Consider the following 10,834-nt stretch of genomic DNA (forward strand, 5'->3'; position numbering starts at 1 on the left):
TACTTTGTATCGAGCTGTGTTTCTTTTGGCATAGCATACCCTGTTGTGGTGCATTTGAACTGTAGACAAAATGCAGCATTTTCTTGTCAGATGCTTTGTTTGCAATTCAACATATTTGCCTTAAAATAGCCATTCAAATGCAAACATGTTTGCTGTTGATCACAAAAATGGATTTGCATACCAAAACTCCTAACCAAACATGAAGCCCAAACTATCAAGCAAAATGGCCATGATTTGGACTGGGATAAACTATAACCCTGTCAACTGGAAGCTAGGATGGTACTGTCCTGAGTTGTATTAGCTGAGTTTACCTCCATGATAACACCACACAGTTATCAGAATACAACATTTTTTTATCATCAATCATTTTTCTTTGCAATTGCTGTCCTTTAAGAGGGACCATTCTCTCAATCATACAGTATTGTAATGCAACGATAGTGTCTTGATGACAGCAATATCAAACTTGAAAACCAAAATCGCATAGGGCCAGCGGCAGCTACTTACACAGACCCATTGTACTGTATGTACAGCAACGGTACAGTCAGTGGATGCTCTTTATTGCCTTTTACTTTACCTTCTATTTTAAAAGCACAGGTACACTTACATAGCTGAAGATTAAACTGGTTTTATATCCCCTGACATTTAGCAAAAGCAGTCCCCTGCAAAAGAAGACTTGGGCTCGGTACACACGTGCAATGGTTCTCGTCCGATAATCAGCTCAGGGCTGATATCGGACGAGAATCTTGAGTGTGCACAGTGCTCGTCATCCATCATCCGAACGACTGTTGTGGCGGATCCATGGACGTTGAACGATCGTAATGGAAGTGAAGGGGGAAGAGGGCACAGCATCTGTCGACCCCTGTGTCCTACCTTGCCCCATTTCAGTGTTGCAGCACAATCTTTAACATTTTAGGAAGTGAATTCCTGTTTTTCCTGCTGAACTTTGGTCCCTTACTGTAACCCTAAATCATCACAGGAGACGGCATTGACGTGATTAGAGAATGGAACCACAAAACACAGCATGGCCACAGCAGTTGTAATACTTCTGACATTGTCCTAGAATCTTCAGCAACTAACAATTTTTAAATGAAGATATTCTGTATTTATAAAGCACTGGCATAATCACATCATTAACTGTCCCTCAGAGCATCTAGTGTCTACCAAAGTGCTGTTTTATTTGCCCAAAACCTAGTCTAATTCTGTTTTTTGTGGAAGAAGCCAGTTGACCTCCCAGTATGTTTTTGGGATCTAGAGACAATCGGGAAGGTAGGGGACTCCAGTTTTCGGGAAGGTTGTATAAAGTTGTCATCTTTTGCACGGAACTGCTTTTGTCTGTTTGGTGCCAAGACAGTAACTTTGTGTGTTTTCTAGAAAAGCAGTTACTTATCCATATGGTTGACATAAAGGCATTCAAAAGATTGTGTACAGTTTGCTGCTCTGTTGCACTTTGTGTCATAAACCAAGGGGAATTTAGGTTAAACAATTGTTCTGAAGTTTTATTACAAAGACTTTGCTCTTGTTCTAGACTCTCGCATATGGGGACATGAATCATGAGTGGATTGGTAACGAGTGGCTGCCTAGCTTGGGCCTGCCTCAGTACCGTAGTTATTTTATGGAGTGCCTTGTTGATGCTAGGATGCTGGACCATTTGACAAAGAAGGACCTTCGTGGACAGCTGAAAATGGTGGACAGTTTTCACAGGTAAGATCACTGTGACAGGTCACTTTGGGATCTGCAAAATCTGGCAAGGTCTGGAATTAGTCAGCCAAATAATTCTATCGATTCCTTTTCCCATCAGGAACAGCTTTCAGTGTGGCATTATGTGTTTACGAAGACTGAACTATGACAGGAAAGAACTTGAGAGGAAAAGAGATGACAGTCAAAATGAGATTAAAGGTAAAAAATAAGAGATATATTACTGTGTATTTGATTCAATGTATTCAGCATGCTGGACTTTTTTTAATAAACGGTTACATGGAAATTGGTAATTTTTTAATATTGCAAAGTGGAGACATCAATATAATTGCAGATCAATACAATAGCTACAGGTAACAAATAGTCTTAATAGTAAAGCCTAGGCAGGAAATTTAAACAGATTACATTGTAATCTGTTTTGATTACATTACTTCTGTGGAACTGCCCCACTCTCTGGAACCCTCTTTCTTGTCCTTCAGCTTGCTCATACTACCCTATGATCACTTAACTTGATCTCTATATTTACCTGACTCCGTTTCAAGATGCTTTTTTTTATTTAATTGTAATAATTATAATTTATTGCACTTAATCTTCTTGTTACATTTGCTGAACATACTTTTAGTAGGCTGAAAATCCTTTAAACTAGGCCCTTGTTTGGACAGGTTTCAGTGAGTTATTCATAAACATTGCAGGCCTACAATATAAAACAAAAATTTCCATGCAAAATAATGACACATTGACATTCAAAAATACTGACATAATCAGACCGCCAGGGAGGTTAATGGTTGTATTTTGTTGTGCACTTCTTTGTATTATATAAAATTTCTCTGTTTCTTTTAAGATGTCATTGTTTGGAGTAATGACAGGGTCATCAACTGGGTCTTGTCTATTGGGCTTAAGGAATATGCAAATAATCTTCTGGAAAGTGGTGTTCATGGTGCGCTGATTGCCTTAGATGAAACGTTTGATCACAATACGTTGGGTTTGCTGCTACAAATCCCCACTCAGAACACACAGGTAACTTGGGGATGGAGTGAGGTTTAAATCCAGAGGGACTGATGTCCTGCAGCAGGTTCCCCTGATAATTCTTCATACTTTGTTTTATTCAGGCACGTGCAACACTGGAGCGGGAATTCAATAACCTTCTTATAAGAGGAACTGATAGAAGATTTGATGAAGTAAGGCTTTGAGTTTTATGTTCCGCTTATATTAAATATATATAATAAAACTTGAGCTTAAACAGGTTTTGTTAGAAATTCTAAGAAGATTTTGTATCTGACTAAGCCTTGTACCAGCTGCTTTAGACAACTTAAACATTTTTAATAAGCTAAATGCAAAGATACAGGAAGGAGGCATTGGTCCCCTATCTAATTTTATTTTAAAATGTTTTATGTAGGCATAGGCTTCAGTAAATACCTCTTTAACTTTGTATATATTTATTAAAACTGAATTAAAGTTTTAAATATGTACATAGGTACACTGAACAGGATATGTGTGAATTACTGTTGGGGGGTTAGTACAATGGCTCAACACCAGTCCCCCCACCCTCTTCCCTGGCTAAAAAAAACACTGTCATCTGGGTGGAAGCAATATTAGTGGTCTCTGCCTACGTTCCTAATTTTATTATAGCAAACCTAATACAATTATGGAAAATATATATTTAGTCTATTTTGTTGTTTTTAGTCAGCTCATATAATACTGATGAGGTTTGTTTAGGGTTAGTTACAGATTATGGTGCCTAAATGTGTCCCTCTTTAGTGAAAACATCTGATCTGTTAAGAAATGTAGAGCCAAAATACATAGTTGGCTCAGGCCAAGTTTAGTTCCACACTGACATACATATACTATCGTTGTTCCAGGATGACGATAAAAGCTTTAGACGGGCCCCATCATGGCGAAAGAAATTCCGACCAAAGGATGTGCGAGGAATGAGCGCCGGCTCTGCAGAAACACTACCTGCCAACTTCAGAGTCAATTCTTCAATGTCTTCTCCTTCTATGCAGCCAAAGAAAATCCAGATGGATGGTAAGTCTGCTGGCTGTGTGTCTTAATGCATGATTTAAGCATGGATCTACCAGTGCATGTCTTGCTGGTTTGAAAAACCATAACAGTGCATGTTATGGTTAAAAAAATGTTGTTTTTTTTCAACCATAACACATATAAAGATAGGTATTTAATAGTTTCTGCTATGATCCTTTGCTATATAATAAATATAGTGAATGACTGAAGAAAATATTGTGACTTTTTTTTTTTTTTTGCTACAATAGGCGGAAATTAGATTAAAAAACCCCAAATTTTGGGTTGTTACTAAAACAGGAATCACAAGGAACTATGGTTGCAATATTTGAGAGGGTATTTCCTTTATTTTAAAGAGTTTCTGCTTACTCAGTGTTGTGGCTACAGGGTGGAAAAAAACAATTTACCAAATGGAACATAAATAGCAAACATTTTAGATTCTTCAACACTTTCAGTTAGTAACCAGCGTCCTTCTAGCATCCTGAGCAACATATTGGCCAAAGCTGTTGCAGTATTTTTCCTGTGAAAATTCATCACCTTTTAAGTCCTGTTTATTTGTTAACTTCTACTCATACTTGCAATGCAATATTAATATTATTATTATTATTACTATTAAAAAACAGGATTTATATAGCGCCAACATATTATGCAGTGCTGTACATTAATATGTAATTACACTGATATTTTGACTCTGGAAGTAGGGGAGTCATTGTTTACAGTTAAAATGTAATTATTTGTAACAGGTTTGGCTCAAAATTAGTCATATAAACCAAAATATGTTGCATACCTGGTCTATAGATGTATATACCGTAGTTGTTTAGGCATTATGAGTATTTGTATATCCGAGGAATAAAAGCTGTGTTTACATTAAATCTCTTCAAATTATTGACAGCCTAACTTGGTACTTTATACATTTAGAAAAAAACAAAAACAAATATGCAAACAAAATGTGTGTATAGGAATCATTTTACTTTTTATATACAAAAAGGATTTGCAATTTTCTATTTGCCATTAATTTGAGTTACCCACCTCTGGCACACTGCATAGGTACCTGGGAGAAAACTTTTTTCATTATTGCACTTTTGTAGCTTTTGATGTCACCTGCCAGTTCACCAATGGTGAAGAAACTAATGTCATTGCTGTAACTAAAACATCCTTATGAATAATTTTGAGATTATTTTGTTTGGGGACTATTGGCCTCTTCAACATACAACTTTTGATACTTTTCCGTATCATGTGTTGAACAACATTAGCTACATATTATTCGTTTATATAAAGGTCTTCTATTGTATAATGACATAGTGAAGCGTAGCGGTGATCTACATGTTATTAAAATGTTTATCTGAATAAAACTAGAACTCGCATGTACTGAGTCAGCCAGCCTGTGGTATTTGTGTGCAACGTAACATAACACTAACTGCATGTTGTGTTTTGCATGTTTTTTTATGATTATTAATAGGCAATGTGTCTGGAATACAAAGACTGGATTCAGCTACTATTCGGACATACTCCTGCTAACGTTGTCTGTTGGTAAGTTTTGGCCTGCACTCCAAATTTTTTTACTATGGTATTAACAGAAAGAAGAACATTGTATACGTTGTGTTTCACACACCTACATGTCCTTTTTCCTAAGAATTATACCGGTCATGAAAGGGATACAGAGGCTGCCATTTTCACTGCTTAAAAAAAAATGCTAGTTTATTGGCTGGTGTGGTGACCATCTGACCATCATGCTTTCTGAATCACTCACCAGCAACAGGTATGCAGATTGGATGATATGCCCAGGCTTAATCTGCGCACCTGTTCCAGGTTAGTCCCCTAGGTGTTGTAAGCGAAAGATTAGAATTGCGGCCAGAAAACTTTCATAAGGAGGTCAGTAATGGTTGCTCTCGTGGATCTGACAGATGGCCAACCTTTTTCCGACCTGAGGTCCACTAAATGCACAGACTCCCTACCGCGCATGTGCCGGGAGCCTTGTGTCACTCAAAAGGGAAGAACCTTCCCCCAGAGTGACATCATGATGCCAGAACCTGCCCACTCTCCCATCGCAGGTCTTAACCACAACCCCCCCACCGCCCTGAGCCCTTTAATCTGTACGGTGAACATGGTCCACGGCTCTGGCTGTTGCGCCCCTCAAGCAGGCCCTTTTTTTTTTTTTTACACCGCTGGGGGGTGCACCGTATTCTGCCCCATTAATTGTCGCCAAGAGAAAGCCACTTTTTTGTCCCTGGTTTCTGGCATAACAGTTAGAAGCATGTAGGGCTTATCTCCAGGTGCAGGCTTTCCTTAGTAACCAAGTGAAGATATTGTAGATTAAGAGAGCAATTTTCTATTCACCACTAGGAAGGGCCTCAAAAACCAAGATGGCAGCTTTCAAGAATTAAAAAGTACAGGTTGACAATCGAAAATCGGGTCAAAGATAATCCAGTTATTTCAGTTTCCCGGCATAAATGTCGAAATGCATTTTCAATACAGGGACTGCAGTACACTGTTTGTCCACTGATGTTTTGATGGCACTGTTCTGTAGAAACAGCTGTTAGGTCTTCCTTGCTACACTAAACTGGAACTGTGCCAGATGTCCGTGATGCTGCAAGAGGAAGGCTGGCCTGTGTGTGGAGGGGAGTATAAAAAAAAAAAATCCTGAATTTTCGAAAATCCGGCACACAGGAGGTTGCTGGATTTTTGATTGTCAACCTGTATTGGGTTCTATCTGCACATTCTAATTTGTAAAGGGAAAACTAATAGCGTTTAAAGTTTATTTTTAAGCCAAGCCCCTCCTTTCTTTCCGTGTTTTAATTAGAAAATTGATTCACCGCAGAGGAACAGAGGGAAAATCCACAACATGGACAAGTATAAACATAAATATTTGGAAATAATTTTAGCATTTACTCCATACAAAAGAAAACATTTTTTATTTGTCTGTGTTGCTTTTTAAGAATCCTTTAACGGGGGCATAAGGACCAAAACAGAGTTCTGGACAGGGGTTCTAATTTTTTCCCCATGGCCACAGTTGACTTTGAATCAGAGAAATGTCCTTCTGAATGTATTTTACTTTTTTTCTCTTTACAGTTTACCCACATTACTTCTACAGATGAATATGCAATGTGAATTCATCTTGATTCTACATTTCCAGACCTGGCCAGCTTCCCTGTACGAATCACGCTGTTCAGACACTTTGAGATATTTTAATACAGAGTTTTTAATTATCAAGTAAAAAATTATAGATAGAACAGATATTTTAGAATTTTACCATTTATTTCTGTTCGCCTCTGTGAGTAAGAGAAGAAGACAAAAAATAACTTTTATGTAGCTAATTTTCCATGTACGTTCAGTCCTTTGTATCCTTGTTTATCATAATTGTTTGTGGTTTATTTTTTTACCCCCTCTTACCTTTTGAATGTACTGTAACTCCAATTCAGACCCTGCCTTTCACCATGGGGCTTTGTAAATGATTCTAGCATTGTTATTTATGGGTATATTTCAAAAACCTACCTGACTGAAGAAGATTTGTATTTTTAATTGTATTTGTACAGTCTTAGAACATCAAAATGTGTATTTTGTCAGTTGTATTACCTGGTATAATGTTGCAGGTCTTCCCATCCTTACACAATCATTAGAATTCATTTACCAAGTCAAAATTACAGTAATGCACCATGAAAGGGCAATCTGTTCCACTTCTGAATTTGGAGTGGAGAAAATAAGCAGTGTTCTGTCCCTCCTGTGACAGGCTGAGCTCAGCATTCCACCCAACTTGCCGTTGTCAGCCAGAGTGAATGTTTTTTGTATTTCAATGGAAAAATCTACTGCAGGGCCAGAAATATTGCATTTTTAGTTCCCTTGTAGATTCTATTTAGGTTTCTGTATAGATATGTCAAAAGGACTGATGACTATGCTGGTTTTACCATAAATCTAATCCTGGGGGTAATGGCAACATGATCTCAGACAACACTAAAGACAGAAAATGGGGTCGGTATTTGTCCCAGTTCACCCAAAACCAAGGAATATGTTTTAGATAAAATTGCGCCTTTTATATTTTACCTTGTCTGACTTAGAAGTTAAAGGATCAATAAACTTAAACACAAGTTAGCTTGGTTATATGGAGCTAGCAAAGACGATATGAACTTAAACACCTAAAATTTTAAGTTGCCTATTTTGGTTAACAGTTTTTATCCCACAGCTAAATTCCTACTTAGTGGTCACAGATAACTGGTTGTAGTGTAAATATATTTTAAGTCCTGGTAAAGTCAGATAACTTTTATGTATATAACAATATTTTATTTTATTTTTATGCATAGGGCAACTTGTGTTTAAGGTTTAGTATTCCTTTACTAGAGGGTATACATTTTTGTCCTTTTTGTTTATTTTGGCAAACGGTTTTCTGTTGGATATTTCAAAAAATAGTGACAAAAGCCATAGACAGCATTTTCTAAATTATTAAAAAGGTAGTTCCTTTTTATCCCCCTATTAATTTTCTGAACTACTTTGCTAGGCCTTTAGGGTGTTGTACAATATGATGCAGGCCTTTGCAGCAGTTCTGGGACCAATCACTGCTCTTCAGAGATACAATTTTAGGCTGCCATGATGCAGCTCTTTTTTTGTTTTGTTTTTTGTTTTTTTACAAAAGGCCTTATCTTTTTGTGTTTTATCTTTAATTTGTGTTTGTACCTGAAGGAAATAATCAGGACATGTTTGTTTATGGTCCTGTATTTTTTTTTTCCTTCTTCCTTGTCTTGTTCAGAGAAAAAAAAACGGATGACTATGAATCAGTTCTGTTTCAAATCAAGATGTATTATTTATTGCAGGTGATGTTATGTAAACCATGTCTGTTGTTTCAGCTTTTACTTTTCATGTATAAATTTGGATTCCTTGTTACATTTTTTTTTCTAATCTTGTTTGTGTACTTGCTGATTATGTAACAATATATGTACAGTCTATGTACTTTTTGGACTATTTTTATCACAGTATTATTTATTGCTTTCTTTCAATAAAATACTGAAGCATTTTCCACTGCCAATAAAAAATAAACATTGCAGAACTAATAATATTTGTGTGTGAAAGGTAAACTGTAGAATCAGCCTATAGCGTTGTTCAAAATCTAAAATTTATTGAGGCCTTGTGGATTAATTGGGTCACCTAAAGAAATGAGTTGAAGAAATATACAAAACAAAAACTGGTAAGGATCAAATCCACCTAGTCTTCAAGTATTTCTGAAGATTACAAAGAACTAATAATTTAAGTCAATAAAAAAAACTTACAATTGAACAGTTTGATTTCTAAATATGTCTATCCACTGTCTTTACTGAACACATGAGGACTTTAAATATCACATACAAAATCACAGCAAACAATAGCCTAAAAAAGCGTGAACATAATCTAGATTGTCTAGACATATTAAGATAAAAAATAAATAAAACATGAATGTAAAAAATGTAACAAAATGTTTCTATGATAACATAGAAACAGGAATAAGAATATATAAAAAAGGGGCCTAAAAAAGGACCATAGATAAGAAACAGGACAGGAAGGGGGATCAAAAGGAAGTGAAAGACTACTGAACACATTTAAAGAATGAAGCTGCACAGTGCTGATCCTGTTTATACCAAACATATATTTGACATGGATTACCCCCTACAGGGGCTAAATTGTAGAGTAGTGGGGTGAAATGCATCGGAGATTGACATGGTTGTAGTGCCCCTGTACCAACATAAATTACTTTTTTCCCCAAAGACACTGGGCCTGATTATTAAAGCTTTTCAAGGCTGGAGAGGTTACACTATCATCAGTGAAGCTGGGAGATCCAGCAAACCTGGAATGGATTTCCTAAAATTAATTTGCTATTTGTGAGCAAATGTTTTCAATCCTGGACCAGATCCATTCCAGGTTTGATGGATCCCCCAGGCTCACTGAATAAAGTGTATTTTCTCCAGCCTCCAGCTTTAATAAAACAGGTCCAATGAACCGGCAATGTGTGGCTTTGCTGCTCTTTAATCCATAGAAATGTAATTGTACTGGGTGACGGCCAACACTCCAGCCAGAGGCACAGAAACTTAGAGCTACACCAGGGGAGGTGACAGAACCTGAAGGCTGCTAAAACCCAAAGCCAGCGGCACAAAACCTCAGAGCTGTACCAGGGGAGGTAACAGAACCTGGAAGCTGCTGACACCCATAGCCAGAGGCACAGGACCTCAGAGCAGTAACAAGGATCCAAGTGACAGCTGTCATTATGTGGTTTCTGTCTGGTGCCCTACATATTAATTTTTACATTCACTATGTATCAAATCATTGACCATACATGATATGGCAGCTTTAATATTCCTTTATTCACAGGTTCTATTTTAAGAAGGTGGATTTGTCATTGTTTAATTTAGTGTATTTATTTTGTGTTTTTGATTTAGGTGACTGAGTCCAAGTGTTTGTGACACATACAGATGTGAATATAACTTGCCTGCCCGAACTTCTGCTTCATATTCCACCACACACCCTATTGTAAAATTATTTGTACTCTACTATCATTTATTCCTTTAAGACTTATTTTACAGGTCAGGATTCCCAGTTCCAGCGAGGTTGCAGTCTCACGTCCTTCAATTCAGAACAGAATTAGGACTAGTGTACATGAGGTATTGTTCATTTAAGGTCAGTTTGTGCTTTGCTTTTATTTCTGGATGCAAGTTGATATAACTCACAAACACAAAGGACCAAAATACCTCTAATTAGCTCTTACTCATCTCTGATCCACTGCTAAATTTGGCAGGTTGTTTTTGGAGAATGAGGTTGCACAGAATGATGTGGCAGGAGACTGCAGGGATGTCAAGAGCAACAGCAAGTGCCCTGTTTGATCTGCCTGGAATCCTGCACATCCTAAAATTTCAATTCTATTATACCAAATAAATTGATTTGAGCTGCAACGTTTCCTCGATTGCATTAGCAGTTATTTGATGTTACTGTTGCTTAAGCAGATTAGGAAAGGTAAGCCAATACTTCTGCTTAAAATAAAGCAGTGTTACCTAGAAAAGTCACAGTTGTGGCAGAAGGTAGGGACTTGATGGTTAATCAGATCTCCTTTTGGGTGTTTAGAAAATTGGGTTATATATGATTAATGTAACCAAATAGAATGAACAATATA

General features: G+C 37.0%; 1 protein-coding gene across 1 annotated transcript in view; it reads left to right on the plus strand.

The window, feature by feature from the left end:
* Positions 1-8,753, plus strand: part of PPFIA1 (PTPRF interacting protein alpha 1) — a 68,119-nt gene extending 59,366 nt beyond the window's left edge. Inside the window, exons 24-30 of the mRNA XM_072422086.1 lie at positions 1,526-1,701; positions 1,799-1,896; positions 2,537-2,712; positions 2,805-2,873; positions 3,555-3,720; positions 5,171-5,241; positions 6,781-8,753. Of these exons, the coding sequence (XP_072278187.1) occupies positions 1,526-1,701; positions 1,799-1,896; positions 2,537-2,712; positions 2,805-2,873; positions 3,555-3,720; positions 5,171-5,229 (744 nt within the window). The 3' untranslated portion in view covers positions 5,230-5,241; positions 6,781-8,753. The remainder of the gene's footprint in view (positions 1-1,525; positions 1,702-1,798; positions 1,897-2,536; positions 2,713-2,804; positions 2,874-3,554; positions 3,721-5,170; positions 5,242-6,780) is intronic.
* Positions 8,754-10,834: the final 2,081 nt, after the last annotated feature.

The sequence above is a fragment of the Pyxicephalus adspersus genome, chromosome 9, assembly GCF_032062135.1.
Source record: "Pyxicephalus adspersus chromosome 9, UCB_Pads_2.0, whole genome shotgun sequence".
Taxonomy (NCBI): domain Eukaryota; kingdom Metazoa; phylum Chordata; class Amphibia; order Anura; family Pyxicephalidae; genus Pyxicephalus; species Pyxicephalus adspersus.